Source organism: Chrysochloris asiatica, unplaced genomic scaffold, assembly GCF_000296735.1.
Source record: "Chrysochloris asiatica unplaced genomic scaffold, ChrAsi1.0 scaffold00150, whole genome shotgun sequence".
In the NCBI taxonomy this organism is placed as follows: domain Eukaryota; kingdom Metazoa; phylum Chordata; class Mammalia; order Afrosoricida; family Chrysochloridae; genus Chrysochloris; species Chrysochloris asiatica.
Window position 1 is genome coordinate 8397326 of NW_006408668.1, and position 21811 is coordinate 8419136.

At 41.6% G+C, this 21811-nt stretch overlaps 1 protein-coding gene across 1 annotated transcript in view; it reads right to left on the reverse strand.

Moving 5' to 3' along the window:
• VWA3B (von Willebrand factor A domain containing 3B) overlaps positions 1–21811 on the reverse strand; it is a gene marked incomplete at its 5' end in the record, with an annotated part of 314866 nt that overhangs the window by 264865 nt on the left and 28190 nt on the right. Inside the window, 2 exons of the mRNA XM_006870778.1 lie at positions 13945–14060; positions 16655–16824. Coding sequence (XP_006870840.1) covers positions 13945–14060; positions 16655–16824 — 286 coding nt within the window. The remainder of the gene's footprint in view (positions 1–13944; positions 14061–16654; positions 16825–21811) is intronic.

Consider the following 21811-nt stretch of genomic DNA (forward strand, 5'->3'; position numbering starts at 1 on the left):
GTAAACTGTCTGAATTTGAACCCAGGCTGTACTCGGCCTTTACTAGCTTTGTGACTTTGGACAAGTGTCTTAACTACTTTCCACCTTGGTTTTCCAGAAGGTAACATAAGGACAATAGTAGCACCTATTCAGAGTAAATTAGTTAAATTGATAAGAGATTGTCACAGTGTCTGGTACATACCAAACAATATAAAGCTGCTTGCTAAATTTAACAAAACAGTAATTTTTTAAAAATGGAACAGAACACATATCTTTAAATGTAATTAAAGGAAACTTTCCTGAATCATGTGTTGCTATTGTTGTTGTTGTTAGGTGTTGTCAGGTTGGTTCCATTGTGCACAGTAGAATAAAACACTGCCCAGTTTGCACATCCTCACAATTGTTGTTATATGTCAATCTCATTGGGGTTTTTAACTTTTTCGCTGACCCTTCCATTTTACCAAGAACAGTGTCCTTCTCCAAGAACTGATCCTCCTTGACATGTTCAAAGTACGAGAAACAAAATTTCATCATCATCACTTCTAAGGAGCTTCTGGCTGTACTTCTGCCAAGGCAGATTTGTTTGTTCTCTGGCAATCCATTGTACTTTCAATGTTCTGCAACACTATAACTCAAATGCACTGATTTTTCTCAGGTCTTCCTTATTCACTGTACAACTTTCACACATGTATGAAGTGACTGAAAATATCATAGCTTGGGTCAAGCTATGATAATTTTGCTCTTGAACACTTTAACTTTCTTGAAAAAAAAGAAACAGAATAGAAATAGGGAAAGGGTACACTGTAGGTGAGGGAAAACAGACCAGTGGTCAACAATGAGACATATCCTAGGACTTAATGGGCTCTAAAGATAAAGGATCATTAGGGCAACCATGCAAAAAGATAAAGGCAGGCTGGCCTTGGGTTTCTCCTCAGCAGGATGCAACGTGAGAGCACAACTAGACACTCAAGAGAAAAAAAAAAGATGAGCCAAGGAATTCATGTCCAGCCAAGATGCTTCTTACATACAAAGAGTATGGAAAAGAACATTTGGAAACTCTGGCAACATTGTTCCAGCAAGACTGTCTTTATGAGACGACTAGAAGACAAACGTCAGCCAACCAAGAGAAAACTAGGGGAACCAAAGCAAATGGCAAAGAGTTAAAATTAAATATATTTTAGAATTATATACAAAATTATATGAAAATCTAATATACTTAGAATCTGAAATTAAAACAGGCAGGACAATTAGAATAACAAAGGAGAATAAAAGGCAATAAAGAATTTGTCTTTAGGGTGCTTGTTGTTGTAAGTAGCTGTTCAGCCAGCTCCCAGTAATGGTGACTGTATGCCTCGTCCTCATGGAGTCTGCTGTTGTCTTCCAACCTAGGGGGCTCACCTTCTAGCTCTGTATCAGACAATATTTCTGTTGGGATCCATAAGGTTTTCATTGGCTGATTTTCAGAAGTAGATCTCCAGGCCTTTCTTCCTATTCTGTGTTAAGCTAGACTCAAACTCAATACCTGAGTCAATTTCCAAGGATGTAAATCTTTACGGGAGCAGAAAGCCATAGCTTTCTCCCAAGGAGTAGCTGGTGGATTTGAATCACCGACCTGTGGTTAGCAGTCCAGTGCTTATCCTACAGTGCCATACCATGGCTCTTAGTCTAGAAGCCCCACTGAAAACTGTCACCATGGGTGACCATGTTCATATCTGAAATACCAGTGGCACAGTTTACAGCATCATAGAAACACCCAAGCCACCACAGTATGACAAAATGACAGATTAAGTTGCTTACCTAGTGGTAATAGTTATAAATAAAGTAACTCACAGAATGATGACATTGATGGCTATAGTAACAGCTGTAATTTATTGTCTGCTTAACTATGTTTTACTACCGTAGAAACCATTTTTTACATACATATATTTATTTATATTCCTAACAACCCATAAGGTTTAATAAGAAAGTCAAAACTCAGATTAATCACCTTGATCGAAATCACACAACGAATAATGACACAGTTAATAATGACAAATAATAATGACCTATCTTTGATATCCCATGCCAGTAAAGTTTTACTAAAGGTAATACAGAAATGGCTGCAAGCATATATTGACAGAGAACTGCCAGAGGTTCAAGCTGGATCAGAAGAGGCCTTGGAATGAGGGATATCATTGCTGATGTCCGATGGATCTTGGCTGAAAGCAGAGAATACCAGAAAGATGTTTATCTGTGCTTTATTGACTACGCAAAGGCTTTTGATTGTGTGGATCATGACAAGCTATGGACAACATTGCAAAGTATGAGTATTACTGAACGCTTAATTGTGCTCATGAGGAATCTGTACCTGGACCAAGAGGCAATTGTTCGAACAGAGCATGGGAACACTGAATAGTTTAAAATTAAGAAAGGTGTGCGACAGGGTTGTATTCTTTCACAATACTGATTCAACCTGTATGCTGAGCAAATAATCTGAGAAGCTGGGTTCTATGAAGAAAAAAGTGGCATCAGGATTGGAGGAAGACTCATTAACAAACTGCAATATGCAGATGATACAACCTTGCTTGAAAATGAAGAGGATTTAAAACATTTACTGATGAAGATCAAAGAGCACAGCCTTCAGGTGTGGATTGCATCTTAATGTAAAGAAAACACAAATCTTCACCACTGGACCAATAAACAACATTCTTATCAACGAAGAAAAGACTGAAGTTGTCAAGGACTTCATTCTTCTTGGATCAACTATCAAAACTCATGGAAGCAACAGTCAAGAACTCAGGCGACGTATTGCATTAGGCAAATCTGCTGCACAAGACCTTTTCGCCTGACCCAAGCCATGGTGTTTTCAATAACCTCATATGCATGTGAAAGCTGGACAGTGAATAAGGAAAACCATAGAAGAATTGATGCTTTTGAGTTATGGTACTGGAGGAGATTATTGAAAGTGCTATGGGCTGCCAAAAGAACCAACATGTTGGAAGAAGTGCAGTCAGAGTTCTCCTTGGAGGCCAGGATGGCCAAACTTCGTCTCTCATACGTTGGACATATTGTCAGGAGGGATCAGTCACTGGAGAAGGATATCATGTTCGGTAAGGTGGAGGGTCAGAGAAAAAGAGGAAGACCCCCAGCAAGATGGATTGACAAAAGTGGCAGCATCAATGGACTCAAGCGTGGCAACAATTGTGAGGTTGGCACAGGACTAGGCAGTGTTTCCTTCTGTTGTGCATAAGGTCGCTATAAGTCCGTACCGACTTGGTGGCACCTAACAACAACAGCAACATGTTTAAATAACGACCTATGTCCTGTTGTGGCACTGGAGGATAAGTACTGGATTGCAAACCACCCAACAGTCCCTCCTTAGAAACCCTACATGGGGTTGCTGTGAGTTGGAACCAACTAGACAGCAGTTGACAACAACAACAACTCCAAAGCCCAGATTCTTGATTTTACAAAATTTGAATGCCTAGAACGTAGGACAGTAATTCATTTCATTCTGCCTTCCTTTCACTTAATACAACTAAAGTAGTAACAATCTGTTATTCTCATTTTATAGACAGGGAAAAGGAAGCAAAGATGTTCAAAAAACTTGCTCAAGGTCACACAGCGATTTCAGTGATAGAGTTAGCCTGCTTAATTCTAGAGTAGTATCATCCAGCAGACTTATGATGGGGACCACATATGGAATTTGCTGCTAACCTCAAGATTAGCAGTTTGAATAGGAGAAAGATGAGGCTTTCAGCTCCCGTAAAGATTTATAATCTTGGAAACCTATACAGGGTTACTAGGAGTTAGAACTGACTCCACGGTGCACCCCACTACCACCACCTTTTAAAAAGCACAAAGAAACAGGTAAAATTAATTTAGTAGTACATTTTACTTAGACCAATATTATCATTTCAACATGCAATGGATATTAAAAATAATTAGTGTGATTGATATTTTACATTTTTTTCACTCTGCCTCTATGAAAGGCTTTACTGACTGAAACACAGTGGGCATTTTACACTTGGAATGCATCCCAACTTACTCAGTATATTCCAAGTGCTCACAGTCACATATGGTTCTGTATTGAACAGAGCAGCTCTCGAGCTACATAGCTCACCAGCTAAATAGCACATAATCTCTTCATTTTCCTTTCGCCAACATCTCTCCCTGAAGTGTTATTAGGGCATGCCACGTGTTGTTAAGTGCTGTTGAGTCAGTTCTGACTCATTGTGACCCTGTATAGGGTTTCTGAGGAGCGGCTGGTGGATTTGAACCGCTGACCTGGTGGTACGCTGTCCAGTGCTTATCCTACAGCGCCACACCAGGAGTCCATGGAATACCACAGAACAAAAGCATTTTTTTGTCTCTCTGCACAGATAAGCCATCCTGGGTCAAGGGTGTGACATTATACATTTATGCATGTGACTACATTATGGTTTGTGATGGCAATCTACACTTGTCCTGGGTTTTCTCCTTCTCAACCCCTCATCAGCCAAGAAGACATAAGGCTTACTGCAAACTTACCCCAGAGGAAGCGTGTGGCAGGACAGAAAGATAAAGTCGCCTATAAAACATTCTGACTTTCCCTCCCCACAAAAAAACCTAAACCCCTTGGAGAGGTGGGTGTTGAGGTTTACAGAAGCAGTAGCTTTGAAGAAATAGTAAGAAGAGAAGAGCTTTCCTAGACTAAAGGAAATTCCACTCGGCTTGGGAAAGAAGATGGGGACTGGTTCCACTTCCTTTCAAAACCTTGAGAGGTAGGCAAGACTCCAGGAAGAAAGGCTCGGAAATCCAGGAAGACAGGGCAAAATATGCAAAAGACTCCTACATGGGAAGCTGAGTATGGAAGTAGAGAACTACTCCACCTGAAGTATGACCAAACGACAAGAACACTGGACACGTACAGGGGGATCTGCAGGCACCTGAGTCTACCAGGATGTGCGCAGTCTCCCATACACAACCACAACCTTGGGGCCGGTTTATCACAAGTCAATGGCTGTAACCACTGATGAAACACATAGGTGTGCAGAGTCCTGTGACCTCCCAGAACTCACTGCTGACTTGGAGAATGCCAGTGGCCTGGGATGAGACTGAGCTTCAAAGAATACTATTGTTATTCTTCTTGTTAAGTGCCATCAAGTTGGTTCTGACCCATAATGACCCTGTATAGGGCTTCCAAGGAGCAAATGGTGAGCTTGAACCATCAACCTTGTGGTTCAAACTGACTTTGTAGTCCAGCACTTTAACTCACAGAGCTACACCAGGACTCCAAAGAATGTTATGTTGTTGTTATGTACCGTGGAGTCGGTTCCAACTTATAGAGACCCTGTACAAGGTTTCCGAGGTTGTAAATCTTTACGGGAACAGAAAGCCTCATCTTTCTCCAGTGGAGCAGCTGGTAATTTCGAACTGCTGACCTTGCAGCTCACAGCCCAACTCGTAACCACTACACTACCAGAGCTCTCTCCAAAGAATATTATAGAATGTTTTTAAATCCCTACTCAGATCCAAAGTGGTGGCAGAAAGACCATTCGCTTAAAAGATTCTTTTCCCTGGTTTCCTGAGAATACCCAGAAATCAAGGGCCATGGAAGATGGTGTCTCAGGTTTCTATTTCAAACTATGAGCAGTAGCCACCTAAGCCCTACCATCCAAGGCAGATGAAAACTCTCATGGCAGTTAAGCCCTAACTGCCACGACTACAGGCTTGGGAAGTTAGATGGGAGCACTATCCTCTGATACCGCCCCCCATGAGTCGGGCAAGATGACCCTGCTATCAAGCCTCCGCCTTAACTTGCCATTAGTCTGGAGCACATGCCAAGAAACTGTAGACTGAAGAGGCCCAGGCCCAAGGCAGGAATGGGGGAAATGTTGCTCACAGAGAAATCTTTTCTAAGGAGAATGCTCAATATAACCTGTTTTATGGGTAAGGTGAATATTTTCTAATAAATAGAAACCAAGAAGAAAAATTACATTTAAGTTACAGGGCAAGTTTCAAGGGCCCAGGGGTGTGAGGGGCTCCTGAAGATAGCACCACTCTGGTCCCATGGTAGTCTAGGTTTTGTTAGTGTCACTTTCCCTTTTCCCAGCAGACAGCAAATCCCATAATCAAGAGAGCAAGGGTGAGGGGTACCTGGAGAGAAACATGATAGATTCTCAATAGAACCACCACCCTCCTGTCAATGCCCAGGAGTGGAAACATAAGCAGGGACCTAGTCAACTCTGGACCTAAAGCCGAGGGGAAAGGATGGTGTATACGTGATCTAGTGCAGCTATAACAGAAATACCACAAGTGGATGACATCGACAAAGAGAAAAGCAGTTCCTCACAGTTTAGGAGGTAAGAAGTCTGCATTCCAAGGGCTGGCTCTAGAGGAAGATCCTTGTCTCCTTTTATTTCTGTGGGCCCATCTTCTCCTGGGTCTAGGAGGTCCTCAGTGCAGGACACCAGATCCAAAGGACACACTCCACTCCTGGTTCTTTTTTCTGACAGACAGATCCCTTTCCCTCTGTTCACTTCTCTCTCCTTTTAATTCTTTTGAGGCTCAGGAAAGAGTCTGACTTGAGTAGGGGTCTGGTTTGAGTAAGGATGAGACTTGGTAAGGATTCAACCTGAGTCATGTCCTCTTACGGCTGTGACTCAGCACCCATCCCACACTAATCCAGTCTCATTAACATATTTTTGTTGTTGTTGTTGTTGTTGTTAAGTGCCATCAAGTCAGTACAGACTCACAGCGACCCTGTCCAAGGTGCAGCTGGTGAATTTGAGTCGCCAACACTGTGGTTCAAGCTGACTTTGCAGTCCAACGCATTAACCCACAACACCACAATAGACTTTAGGATTTACAACACATCACAAAATAGTGAATAATTACATCAGAGCACAAAATGGAGGACAGTCATGCAAAACTGGGGATCATAGCCTAGTCAAGGTGACACGTATTTTGGGGGGTATACAATTCATCCCATGACAGATGGTTTATAAAGAGTAGGGGGCATTTCTGGTTGGCATCACCAGCCAGATTAAATCTTCCACACTTTCTAAATTTCAGCCTATCAAAGGGTGATTCAGCATTTCTGGGTAGGGTAGAACCTGTGCGTAGTCAAAACATAATGTCTAAACTAGGAAGTCACCCCTGGAAGTAAAAGGTAGAAAAGTCCAGATAGTGGCTAGGATTACCCACCGAATTCTGGGCAGCCTGCCATTATAACTCACCTGGCCAGGTGCTGCCAATGTTGTAGAAGCCTACTGTAGGCTAGTGGCCTACCCCTATTCCTTTTAGGTGAGAAATGCTTTCTAGAAACAGAGATTTTCTTCAGGACAGGTGGATGGCTGAGCTCATATAAGATTATTAAATGAGATATGCAGACACACACACATGGTTTTCCAATTCAATACTCTCTGTTTCTTGGATTCAGAGGAAGTACACAGGACTGGAAGCAATTTTCCCCTAGTGTGTGAGAAAATGTGGTTGGGTGGTAAAAAAAAAAATAATACAATTATAATTATTTTAAATCATTGTCTTACATGTCAAAGTTTGTGGATATAGATTCTTGCCTGCCCTGATGTTTGGACCCTTCTCAAACTCTCATTAAAAGATACTGTTCTTCAAAATTACTTTAAAACAAACAAACAAACAAACAAAAAAACCAACCTCTAGGTTTACTGGAAAGAAAGAGAGACTAGAGAAATCTGAGACTATGGTCATCAACCACCCTTCAGGTCTGGAAAGGAACTCACCCTTGTGGCCCAATGTTCAGTCAAGCTGAACATTGTACATAGGTACATAGGGTGGAAAAACCACTAGTAAGGTCTGCTCACATGGAATATTCAATAATTCAAAATCAAAACAGCAACATTTTCCTAAAGACAAAGTTGAGAAGGAATGAGAAAGAGGGTGAAATGTAAATAGGAAGCACAGGGAGGAAGCCAGATAACTGTCGCTGCATTGAGGGGACTGCAATCACTGAAGTGAAGCAAAGTGCATGAATTATTGACTGTAAATTTAATTCACAATGAAAAGTTTTTTAAAAAGCCATGAAATAACAAGCTCCCCCACCCCCACCCCCCAAAAAAAAGATGCGGTTCTATTTGCATCCTGACTCTTATAGGATATATACCTAGTAGTGGGATTGTTGGATCATACGGTATTTCTGTTTCCAGCTCTGAGGAAGCACCATACCGTTTTCCACAGTGGTTGTACCATTTTATACTCCCACACAGCTATGTATGAGAGCTCAAGTCTATCTAAACCCTCACCAGCATTTACTGTTTTCTGCTTTCTGAATTTTGCTACTAATACTGGGGTGAGATGATATCTCACTGTTGTTTTGATTTGAATCTCTAGAATGGCTAAATCACAAGAATTTCTTCATGTGTTTTTTTGACTGCCTGAAGGTCTGCTTTGGTGAAGTGTCTGTTCATGTCTTCTGCCCATTTTTTAATTGGTTTATATATATTTATTGTTGTGATGTGGTTGTTTTCTATAAATTTTACAGATTAGTCCCTTGTCTGCTATAGATATATGCACACCCATGTTCATCCCAGCACTATTCACAATAACAATAATATGGAAACAACTTAAGTACCCGTCAACAAACAAATTGATAAACAAACTTTGGTACACACACACAATAGAATACTAAGCAATGTTACAGAATAATGATGAATCTGCAAAACATCACTTAACATGGATGAACCTGAATACGTTGTTGTTGTTGTTAGGTGCTGTTAAGTCGGTTCCAACACATAGTGACCTGGTATAGGGTTTCCAAGGAGCAGCTGGTGAACTTGAACCACCGACCTTGCGATTCAAACTGCCTTTGCAGGCCAGTGCATTAACCCAGAGTACCACACCAAGACTCCTTGGAGTATATATATTATGCTAAGTAAAATTAGTCATTCACAAAAAGACAAATATTGTATGAGATCATGATTATAAAAAGGCAAGAAAAGATTTACACACAAAATTTTATCTCATTCTTTGAAGACTGCCAGGGGTGGGAAGAGAAAGAATATCAAATGTTTAACTAGGAAGTTGTTGTTGTTAAGTGCCTTCAAGGCAGTTTCAATTCAAACCTGTATAGGGTTTCCTAGGAGTGGCTGGTGAGTTTGAACCACTGACCTTGTGGTTCAAACTGACCATGAGGTCCAGTGCTTTATCCTACAGCACCACACTAGGACTCCAACTAGTGGATTAACTTGGGTAATGGAAAAGTAATATACAATAAGAAGGAGGTCAATGAAAATATGAACAAGGCAAAGGAAGACACTGAAACACAAGAGTTAAAGGCAACAAAGGTAAATACTACTGAATGCACAGTACTGCCTTAACAACAGTAACAATAATCTATAAGAGCATGCATAGCCATGCAAGCTGAACAGGTGTGGGACAGTGAATGGGGCCACACCCATGAATACATAGAGACTTGACAGAGGCTATTTCTACATATGTATTTTTATGTGCTGCAAATACATCCATAGTAGAGCACACAGGGGGAAAGTTATGAAAACTTCTTAGTCCTAACCAAACATCTTGAGTGAATGAGTCACTAGACCTGGGGGCTCAAGACCATAGTCTCAGGGGACACCATAGTCAATTGGCATAATATAGTCCACAAAGACTATTCTACAACCTACTTTGGTGAATAGTGACTGGAATCTTAAAAGCTTGTGAGCAGCCATCTAAGATCCAACTGTTGGTCTCATCCCAACTGAAGCAAAGAAGTGTGAAGAAAATTAAAGATAAATTGAAACAATTAGTCCATGAACCACAAGAATCTTAGCTTCCATGACCCTGAGATCAGAAAATGGTGCTTGGCTACCACTGCTGACCACTCGATAAGGATTAACAATAGAAGGTCCTGGATAGAATATGAGAAAAATGTGAAACAAAACCAAAACAATAATAATAGTAATAAAGACCAGGCTGACTGGTCAAACAGAGACCGGTGGAAGCCCTGAGACCATGGCCCTTAGTCACTCTTCAAACCTGTAAGTGGATTTCCCGCCCCCATGGTTCAACCTCCAGCCACAGTGGACAGGAACACTAGGAGGTACACACACCTTAGAGCAATCCACCACTTGAAGTCAGAAGGGCCACATTTGCCCAGGAATAAAACTCCGAAGGCTTGAGGGCCCTTTTAGAGTGAAGAAAATCAAAGATGCATGGAAACCAGTAGTCCATAGGCTGAATGGACATTGGGAACATCTGTCTTCACCTGAAAAGATCTTTTTATATTGATGAATTTGCTTCTACTAAAATCAGGAATGTCAAACTATAATAAATTATATTTCAGTATAAAAAAATATTTAACTTCAAATGATGTTGAGTTTTAACTACTTCAGTTTTTCAGTATGTTTTTTGTTTTTCAACTAATGTTCTGGATAAAAGTTAAACACTAAAAAATACATAAAAACAATATATGAAGGGCCTTGAAAAAGTTTGTGGAAAAATGAATTAAAAGATAATGGAATCTTTCCATAATGTTTTGAAGTTTCTTGGTACACAGGGGTACGCATTTATTCCCCTCTGTCTGATATTGCTCCCCTCAGCACTACTTACTTGGCCTTCTTTACCTTTAAACCTCATCTCCATCACTCTTCCACATGCACCCAGCTGTTTACCCCTGTTCAAATGGTCGCCATCAGTCTTAGTTCTCTAGTGTTGCTATAACAGAAATACCACAAGTGATCGCTTAAACAAACAAATTTATTCTCTAGAAAAACTAGATGAAGCCCAACTACCCTGTCTAGTGTTGCTATAACAGAAATACCACAAGTGATCGCTTAAACAAACAGAAATTTATTCTCTAGAAAAACTAGATGAAGCCCAACTACCCTGCTGACCAGTTTGAAAGGGACAGAGTAGGAGAAAACGTGGAACAAAACTCAAAATCATACAAGCGACCAGGCTTACTGGTCAGAAAGAGCCTGGGGAACCCGTGACTCTATGAGCCTTATCCCCAAAGGCCTAGAACCAAACAATAGATCTATAAGGTGAACCATAACTCAGGAGGCAGACACTTCTTAAAACCATCAACTATTCTAGATTATAAGCCTTTCCCAAGCACAAAGTTCAGAAAATAAAAAAGGTCAGAAAAGAGGAAAGAATGAAAATGGGAACTACAGAGAGGAAGTGTGATGAGCGACTACATTCGATGACATGAAAGAAAATGTGTACAAACTGTTGATTGGAAAATTGATTTGCTCTGTAAACCTTCATCCAATTCACATTAAAGAGCTAAAAAAAATACAATTTTAAATAATGTGCTTTTTCTCTTATTTTGTTTTCAATTGAGAGTTGTAAGTTATAACAAATGAAAGCAACTTTCAGTGTTTGATGAATGTAAAACTTTAGCAAGAGACATGGATATATTCCCAAATATTTCAATTAAAATAATGTTGTGAGGTTTAATACACCTATGTTTCCATTTTTAAGTATATTTTCAATTATTTTAACAACCTGGGGGAAAAAAAACAAAACTTTTCTTTTGCCTCAGACTCCAATATGGTTTGGCACAGAACTGTTGGAGCCATCTATTTTTTTAAAAAAATTTGTAATATTTTGTTTATTATGGATTTTTTTTGCATTAATTTTTTTTAAGGTTGCATTAAAGCTTTTTTCTTAATTGTTGTTGTTGATGTTAATTGCCGTGGAGTCAGTTCCAACTCATAGCGACCCTGAATAGGGCTTCCAAAGGAGTTGCTAGTGAGCTTGAAGCACAGACCTTGTGGTTCAAACAGACTTTGCAGTCCAGCACATTAACCTGCAGCACCACACCAGGACTCCATTCTATTGGCTACAGGGCTTTTTAGAGCCCCTTTGCACAAGTGTAAGATATGGGACAAAGCATCCTGAAAGCCAATTATCTGGAATCCAAAAGACAAAAAGCAGGACATTTCTTTCAAGTTGGCTCTCCAACCCCTCACCTGATGGTCTCTATTTTCTATACAACAGGAAGCACCAATTTACCTCCTGAGGGAAGTTGAGGAAGGAGCAGACTTAAGGAAAAAGATACTGATAAGTGTTTGAGACAGTTGCTGTGATTGGGAGAGAAGAACTACCTCTGAGGGCCAGGTGAGGTTGGAAACTACAAATGTCTCAAACCAAAGAGACAGTCAAGAATTTCCAGGCAGTTTTTGAGTGGGTGAGGCAAGCTTTAAAATGTTGGCTTTTCTGGGGCATTGTGGATGGATAGATGAGACATGTCACATATTTAGGATTTGGGACTCTCTCCAAAAACTCAGAACATGTGATCACTGAATTGATATTAGAATAGCATGCCATGTTCCAAGTATTTCATTCTAAGAAAAATGTTTTTATCTGTAATTTTGTGCTTCACAGGGCTAGGAAGATGGTAGTTGCTTAAGATGTAAGCTATGTAGCCAGATCTGTTTCCCTTTATGTTTCAAGAAACACATAGGCCAAAATTCAACGCAATTTACAATCACTGGCACACTTTGGGCAACTGGTGACATCTCATATACATTCTCTGTCTTTACCCTAATTGAATTATTGTCCATTAGGTTTAACCTTGTAAATTATTTTTACTAGGCATGGCACATATACTGATTTTTTTTTTTTTTCTTAGACTCCTATCAACCTTGCTTATCAACTGATATTTTTTCAAATTCTCTGGAAATATTTATTTCAACAAAGGTATTAGTTACCTGAAGCAGTACCAGCTCCCCTCCCATGTTAGTTCTACTAGAACCTACCCCCTTACTGTGCTTTGGGGCATTAAGAATCTAAATATACAAACTGACTGTATCCAGAACTGACTTTGTGACTCTACCCTCTGCTTTTATCACTGCCTGACAACCGAGCCTGGTAACCCAACTGCTTTCCACATATGGGCCCAGCACCCTTCCCCTGGGAGCCTTTACAACACCATTTACGCAAACAGAGGAATCTTTTAATTATGGTGGTGGTTATGTGCTGTGGAGTCAGTTCCAACTCATAGTGACCCTGCAAGGGTTTCCGAGGCTGTAAATCTTTATGGGAGCAGAAAGCCTCATCTTTCTCCCACGGAACAGCTGGTAGTGTCAAACTGCAGACTCTGAGGTTCGCAGCCCAATTCGTAACCACTATACTACCAGAGCTAGTTCTGTCTTTTATTGAAGCTAAAAATCTTTTCCTTTTAAGTAATATAAATTGTTGTTGTTAAGTGCCGTTGAGTCGGTTCCAACCCATAGCGATCCTGTATAGGGTTTCCGAGGAGCAGCTGGTGAGCTTGAACCACCAAACTTGCAGTTAAAACAACTTTGAAGTCTGGGGCATTAACTAATATAAATGAGGGGTGGGGATAAATGTGGAGATGAGTTTTCTGACTTCCAACTATTCCAGTGTGCCACAACACCCTTCCCACCTTTTCTTGGTGGTGTTTACTCAGAATCGTTGGCACTTGACAAACTGATTTCTTTGTGTTCTGCATAACCTCCTATTATTGTTTATCTGAGTCACAAACCTATTTCTCGTGGATTTTCTGACTTCACTCTCTATGTTTAAACTCTGTGATCACATTTCTTTGATGGCAGGTGAGGTTCATTCAACCTTGACATTCTTCTGTGGCCTTGGCATTCATAAACGACATGTCAAGTCCACAAGGACTGTTTTCTCTCGGGGAGGAGAGCAGCAGGAAGCTCCACAATTGTAGACATCCTCCCTGCATCCTCCCAGGCAACCTACGCAACAGACCAGCTCTGTTCTGCCAAGAACCAAGTCCAGCATTAACACACCCAGGAGCACATCTCTAGAAAGTTCCCAGCTTAGCAAACACATCTCATTTAGGCCACTTCCCTGGTTGCTAATTGACAAATTCACAATTAGCATCCATTAACTCTCCCCTTCCTTCTACCATATAAACCATGCAAAAGGTACAGATAGTTTCACTCTCTCTCCCACTGCATTTCCTCAAGACACGAAACATCTGAAGTTATTAAGTATATAAACAGCACTATTCTTTCAGTGTCCAGGTACCTGGAGGAAGTTTCCCTTTCAGTTTCCATGAATTCCAAGTCATTCCACTTTTACCATCCTTTCTGGCCAATGCTGGAAACTCCGCACACCCTGTTCTCTCAGCAAATGCATGGAATCTGAAACATTAAGATAATTTCAATATTAGGCTACTACAGTGGCATTTGTGTATGTCCACTATTTCTCCTAGGACTTTAAACTTGCTCTTCTGTAAGTACCAAGCATCTTATTCACATCCACTGCTGTTCCCTGTACCTTTTCGATTCACACAAGCAAGAGACAGAGAGACGGAAGAGTACAGGGAACTGTAAATAGTTTGGGATTTAAACTGAGGTCTCTTCATTACAGGGTAATTAGCTCGACCAAATGGTACTTATTGATCCTAGAAAAAGGATACATTGTGCTTATATTTATTCTTTTGTTCCCAGTTCACTCATGTTAATAAAGTTTTGGCAAGCCAAGAGTCTAATAACTGGGTCTTTGCAGTCCATTAGCTCTGTGGGTTCTGTGTGTTGAAAACTTGTAACTCAGGTACCACTGGCTAACTGAACTATTGCTCATGGGCTGCAGTCAACTTTAAGCCAGGAAACTTCCCCAGAATCTAATTAAAAGAATTTGTATGTGGGCTAGTTTTTCCTTCCAAGGAGTAGCAGCAACAGCTCCTGGGAGCAGGTCAGAAATGCAAATTCTCAGGTCCCACCCCATATCTGCTGAATCAGAATCAGAATCCCTGTATACTTTCAAGTTTAAGAAAGGCAGTGTAGGGCAGGGGTAATGGGCTCAGGTGTACCCAGAGAGTCAATTGTCTAGAAACCCCAAAGCAGGGGATTTCTGCAGATTGGCAAAAGGTGAGTCATGTTCCCCAATGGGCTCAAGAGTTCCACCTCTGCCCTTGCCACTCACTCAACAGAAAAAGATCCTGACACTCAGGTTGGCTTGGACAGATAGATATGGGGGAGAGGTCTGGGGATCTCGCATGGACCATGGAAAACCTCAGGCCTGTCTGTTTCTAAAGGACAGAGACAAGACTAGGCTGATGATTTGATGGCAATGAACACATGGGCCTTGTTCCAACCACCCCTCATCACCAGGCCCTATGGCTGCCTCCTGCAGAGCCTTGTCCACAGCAGAAATGGCCTGCTTCCTTCCTCCTATGGGTACTTGCAGAGCAAGGAGGGGAGATGGTTGAGATCTGTCCTGGCAGGCCCCATACCTTGAATGCCAAAGCTTTTGGTGCCCAGGTCTCTCTAGTCTCTGATCTGGTCTCAGATAGGAACAGAGAACAACAGAGAGAAATGGACTCTGGCTGATGGCAGTTAACTCACATCCTCAACAAACAGCACTGAACCTGAGGACAGCCGGTTCTACCCCAACACAGCCTTGGGGCACAGGGTGAGCCAGAGTACAGTTGAAGAATCACTAGGCCGAGGCAGCCTCCCTGAAAGGTGAGACTCTGAACATGCTGTTTACAATTTAATAATAACTGCACTTCAGCTGTGGAGAGTGCACTCAGAGACGGTGGGTCTGGCAGCAAGCGGAACAGGGGTCAGCATGCTTGCCAGATCTCAGTGCATGCGTACACCTTGTCCTCTCGGTAAACTCTGGCACTCTGCAGTGTCCTGTACAAAAGCCAGTAACACAACTACAGTCCCTCCTGTATCAAATTACTCCCAGGGAGACTTAGCCTGCCTAGAGAAAGTGATGCCCAGGTTAAGCAGAGGTATCAGGAAGAGAGGTGTCCTGCCAATTGCTTTTTTTCTCTCTCTAGTAGCAAAGGTGAGTCCTGGTGTGGCACTGTGGATTAATGTGTCAGCTGCAAAGTCGTTAAAACCACAAGGTCAGTGGTTCAAGCTCACCAGCCGCTCCTTGGAAACCCTATACAGGGTCACTATGGGTTGGAACCAACTCAATGGCACTTAACAACAAGTAGCAAAGAGGGAGAAGTGAGTCCCTTCTGTGTTTCCGGGGTGCACGGGAACCCAGAATCAAAGCCCAGCACCTTATGTTAAAAGATTTCTAAGTGCTTTAAAAACTGCCAAAGCAAAGGGTCTAAGAATCACCAAAGATGTGGTTAAAATGCAGATTCTTGAGCCCCCTTCAGACCCTGAAATGAAGAATTTGGGAGCTGTGGCCATGGAATCTGCATTTTAAACACACTCCCTTGGTAGTTCATCTGCAAGTTAAAGGGCAAAAATGTATATTCCTGGGTCTTATCTCTATAGGAAATCAGTCTGGGAGGCAAAGCCCAAGCCTCTGTATTATTAACAAGCTCCCCATATGGCTAAAATGCTCACTTACATTTGAGAACAAAGTGTTTGAGGGCACCACTGTGTCTACATGCTGCTCGGTGAAAGCTCTATTGTTGTTGTTGTTAAGTGCTATCGAGTTGGTTCTGACCCATAGCGACCCTGTACAGGGTTTCCAAGGGTGTAAATCTTTACGGGAATAGAAAGCCCTATATACGGCACTTAATAACAACAGCAACTTGGGAAAAGACTGGGTAACTCTCTCTGTAACCATATGCATATCTGGACTCTTTCTACTAGGGATCTGACCTAACACAGAGAAGTCAGGGATGGTACCATAAAGACTGAAAAAAGGTACTGGAAAGAAGGGAAGAACAAGCAACAAACTGATTCAAAAGACAATAAAGATCAACCCATCTTGTGTAGGCAGGACCTCATTGTCACTCACAAGCACGTTTTCTGCCTACCTGCTGTGACTCTTGGCACTCAGATCTTTTAAAAAAGCTACCGTGCCTTCTCCTCTGGCATTGAAGGACACTGTGCAGACTGGATATGATATCTCCAAAGCCCTCTGAAGGAGAAGCTCCTTGGATTCCTCAGGAATGTCACCCACCACAAAGTAGTAAATGGATTCAATCTGCAAAACAGTAGTAGCAATGATTCATCTCCCCAACACCCCCGGCCTTGTACTGGACTCATCTGCAATATACTTTCTACAAAACTTTTTCCTTTCCTTTCCTTTTTTTTTTAATTGACAAAAACAAAGAAGAGCAGCCTGCTCAGTGTTCATGAGGGCATTTGGGAGCCAGGAAATGAGATATTCAAGGCCTGGGGCCAAGACAGTCTATTGGCAGTCTTACATGAGAAGAATATGGTTGGCAGATTTAGAGAAGAGCTTCTCCTAAGCCCACGAATACATGATACAATTTAAGAGTGCCTATTTTCAAGTCAAGTACCTGAGGAAATGTTGGCATAGCTACTGTGAAGAGGAAGCGTATTAGTCATCTCCAGTGGCAATGCCAAAACCCTACAGTGCAAACTCATCCCTCCTCAGGGAGTGAGATATGGAAAGGAAGGTATAGTCCCAGATGGTTCATCCTCTGGTCTTATTTCACCAGTTGAGAAACATATGGCTGGGGAGTGAGAGCTGTGCCGACTTCACCCAGCAGGAGAGGAGCCAGGTCCACCCACCACTGCCAGGCCATGAGAACAATGGGAGAATGAACCATTGTGCTAGGAGCCACCCCAACCATGGCCAAATACCAGCCATTTGAGAAGATGCATACCTCACCTAGGTAGGAGACAATCCCAAATAAGCACTCCCTCCTTTAGAGCAATGCAAAATCCACCCAAGAAGATTCTGGTGACAACTACCCCAGCCCCAGCCACACTGCTCTTCCCCAGGATTTTCCCTTCCCTGCTGTTTATCTCCCCTGTCACTAATGAGTTCTGTAACTTGGGGCAAGTGGTATGTGTGGAGAGAGAGAGAGAGAGAGAAATGCAATAAAATCCAGGGAGAGCCAGGAACATCTAAACCTGCCCCTGAAAACATCCCAATGGACTGCATCTACAAATAGCTGGAAAAGAAATCCCAGCAAATGTACTGAGCTTTAAGGGGTAAACAGACGTCATCATCCTGTTAGGTTGATGACCCTCTTCCTGTTCTCATCACAAGTCCCTGGAGGCTGAAGGTAAATCGTTAACATTTTCACCTCAACTTCAAACTTTGAACTTAAACTCACCTGGCAGACAAAAGGGTTGCCCTAGTTGGTTAGGATATTCTGTCAGAATCAGATGGGACAGACTGTGTGCCTAGGAGAGCAGGTGGGGACAGGGGTGGCTGAGGCCACAGGCTGGCAGTCACGAACAAGCCAGAGTGAATAGTGAGAGCATACCACTTCAATAACAACCCTCCTTGAACTTGGCACAAAACAAAAACAAAAGAAAAACAAAACACCCTCAACCCATGGCTCCTTCTCTCAGGTCCTTCAACAATAACGCAATAATTTTTTCAGTAGCCTAATGGGAGTTAACAGTCACACCAACCTGAATGCGCCTAATCTTGTCTGATCTCGGAAGCTAAGCAGGGTCCTGCCTGATTAGTACTTGGATGGGAGACGGGCCTGGGAATACCAGGGGCTGTAAGCTTTTGGAGTCCTGGTGTGGCAGTGTGGGCTAATGCGTCAGACTGCAAAGCAATTTGAACTGCAAGGTTGGTGGTTCAAGCTCACCAGCTGCTCCTTGGAAACCCTATGCAGGGTTGCTATGGGTCAGAATCGACTCGACGGCACTTAACAACAAGGGGGGTTAGGAGTCCTGGTGTGGCGCTGTGGGTTAATGCACCAGACTGCAAAGCCATTTGAACTTCAAGGTCAGTGATTCAAGCTCACCAGCTGCTCCTTGGAAACCCTACACAGGGTTGCTATGGGTCAGAATCGACTGGACAGCACTTGGAGTTAAAGATTGGGAGCTATAGTACACTCCTTAAATGGCTTTTAGCCAGTCACCTGAGAAGTAAAAGACAAACATGAATGAATGAAGAAATCATATTCATTGGACTACTAACTATGCAGCTAATGGGAAAGCCATAGTTTTTATTGTTCTTTCAGCAAATGCATTCTAGTTCATTCTTTTCTTATCGCTAAACATTACATTGTATAAGATAATATTAACTAGTCTCCCACTTACATGCACTCTCATTAAGTAGAGCTGTCCAAGCTGAGATGGGTTTGTTCTCTCTTAAGGGTGTAAAACTATGCGTGGTCTGAGACGGGGAAGAGACACAGGGAATATTTTCTGGGTGTGGTAAATGAATAGGGAGGTGAAGACAACTATCACTAGGCAGACTGTCAATAGCTTCTAACACCTAGGCATCTCTGCTGCACGTCAGCTCCTTTGCTCTGGCAATAACTCAAAAGTCTAGAATCCTTCTGCAGAAATGTATTTACCTCGAGATTTCATCATATTAAAAGTTGCTGTGGCCAGCAGTGAGTCAGAATTGCCTTCCCTTCACTAATGCTATGAGGGTTATTCACTACTCATTAAATTCATTACTCAGCTTCAAAATTGTCTGTTTTCAGTCCACTCTCCATTGTCTCTGATGCAGATTTCCTGGGACACGATTTACACTGTGACCACCTACTCTACCATCACTCTCTGCACACCGCCTTTTGCCTCTCTGTTCTGCTCACAAAATGACATTTTGAAACAACAGAGAAACATAAACATGTTGTTGTTAAGTGCCATCATACCTATCCCCAAATTGGTAGAATGCCTTTGAAATATGTGAACCACCAAAGGACTAATATTATATAAGACCGCTATTGTAAAAAGTCAAGAAAAGGTTTTCACACTAAAAGAAACATTCTTTGATGCTTACCTGGGAAGGGAAGGAAGAGGAAATAATTCACTGGTTAGAGAGAGGGCAGACATGTGCCAACTTTGGTGACAGGGAAGGCAACATACAATAAGAGGGAGGTCAGAATAAAATATGACAACAAAGGCAAACACTGGGAAGAGTATACAAGTTAAAGGCAGCAGAGGAAAATCCTGTTATAGACATAATCTTGACATAACAATTAGCTACAAGTGACTATACAGACAGATACACAAGCTGAGCAGGCGTGGCAAGAGGAATGGGACTATACCCACAAATATTTTTAGGCTTGACAGAGGCTATTTCTACATATGTATTGACCTATCTGCAAATATATCTATGAACATAGGAGCACACACATGCAGCAAAAGTATGAAAATGTATTAGCTGTAACCAAACACCTTGAGGGAATGAGTCACTTAGCCTGAGGACTCAGGTCCATAGTCTCAGGGAACACCAATGCCAAATGACATAACAAAGTCCAGAAAGACATTGTTCTAAATTCTACTTTGGTGAATAGCAACTGGGATTTTAAAAGTTTGTGTACAGTCATCTGAGGTACAACTATTGGTTTCTTCCTATACAGAGCAAAGAAGAATGAAGAAAGTAGAAGATACATTAGTTCATGGAAACAATGAGTTCATGGACTAAGGAACCTTAGTTTCCATGACCCTAAGACCAGAAAAATAGATAGTCTCCAGCTAACTGACCACTCTGAAAGGGGTCACATTAGAAGGTCTTAGATAGAGTAGGAGAAAAATGTGGAACAATATTCAAACTCATTTTAAAATACACCAGGTCTACTGGTTGACTAGAGACTGGTGGAACCCTAAGACTATAACCATTAGTCAGCCATCACGTCTGGAGCTGAATTCAACCAGTTACTCAATTTTCAGTCAAACAATAGGCAAGTTTATAAGTCGAACAATAACACTGGGAGGGGAGGTATGTCCTCCTTAAAATAATCAACCGGTTAAGTTCAAAACAGATAATGAAGAGTAGAAACCCTATGCTGGTTAACACACTTAGACTCTGAAGAGGACTGCCCTCTATACTGCCACACACTGCTTTCATTTGGTCCCTATTCAGTTTTGTAGGACACGACAATTCATCCATCAGCAGTGCTCCTCCAGTACTATTATTATAACCATGATTTAAACAGACCCAGACACTCTGACTGGGCTCCTCTTGGACTCCCTCAGTTGCTCCTTTCTGTTTCATCTTCCCAGTCCACTGTTGGTTAAAAGGCCAATTCTGGACAAGGCCACAGGCCTTTGGCCATCATCATCACCAAGCATGTCATTCCACTCTCCCTCCCATCATGGATTTGGTATACAAGACAAGGGCCAATTTCTTGGTTCTCTCAAGATCCATTCATGGAGGGAACGCAAAGCAGGTTATCCACCCATAGGGAAAATCTGGGTGTTAGTATTTACTGTCCGTTAATATTTTTAAAGCTTTAAATATTTTCTATCCACACCATGGTTTAAAATCTGGAAAAGTGTGCATCAAGGTTAGATTATTTCACCATAATTATTCAATCTGTATACTGAGAAAATCATCCCAGAAACTGGATTAAAGAAAGAAGAACCTGTCATCAGGACTGGAGTAAAAATCATTAACAACCTGAAATATGCAGATGACACAACCATGCATGCTGCAGGTGAAGAGGACTTGAAACACTGAAGATCAAGGAATACAGCTTTTAATATAGGCTACAACTCACTGTAAAGAAAACAAAAATCTCACAACTGTACCAATCAATGGAGAAATGACTGAAGTTGTCTTGGATTCTTTTTACTTATGTTTACAATCAGTGCTCGTGGAAACAGCAGTCAAGACATCAAACTACATATTACACAGACAAATCTGCTGCAAAAGACCTCTTTAAAGTGGTAAAGAGCAAAGATGTCACTTTGAAGACTAAGGTTCACCTGACCCAAGTCAAAGTATTTTTCAGTCACCTCAAATACATGTGTCCTGGTATGGCACTGTAGGATAAGCACTAGACCACAGATTGATTTGAACCCCGCCAACTGCTCCTTGGAAACCCTATAGAGGGTTGCTATGGTCAGAACCAACTCAAAGGCACTTAACAACTACAACATATACATAAAAGGATAATGATTAATGAAATCCAGAGAAGAATTGATGGATTTGAATTAAAATGTTAGAGAAGAATACTGAAAGTTCCATGCACTTCCAGAAAACAAACAAATCTGTCTTGGAAGAAGTACAGCTAGACTGT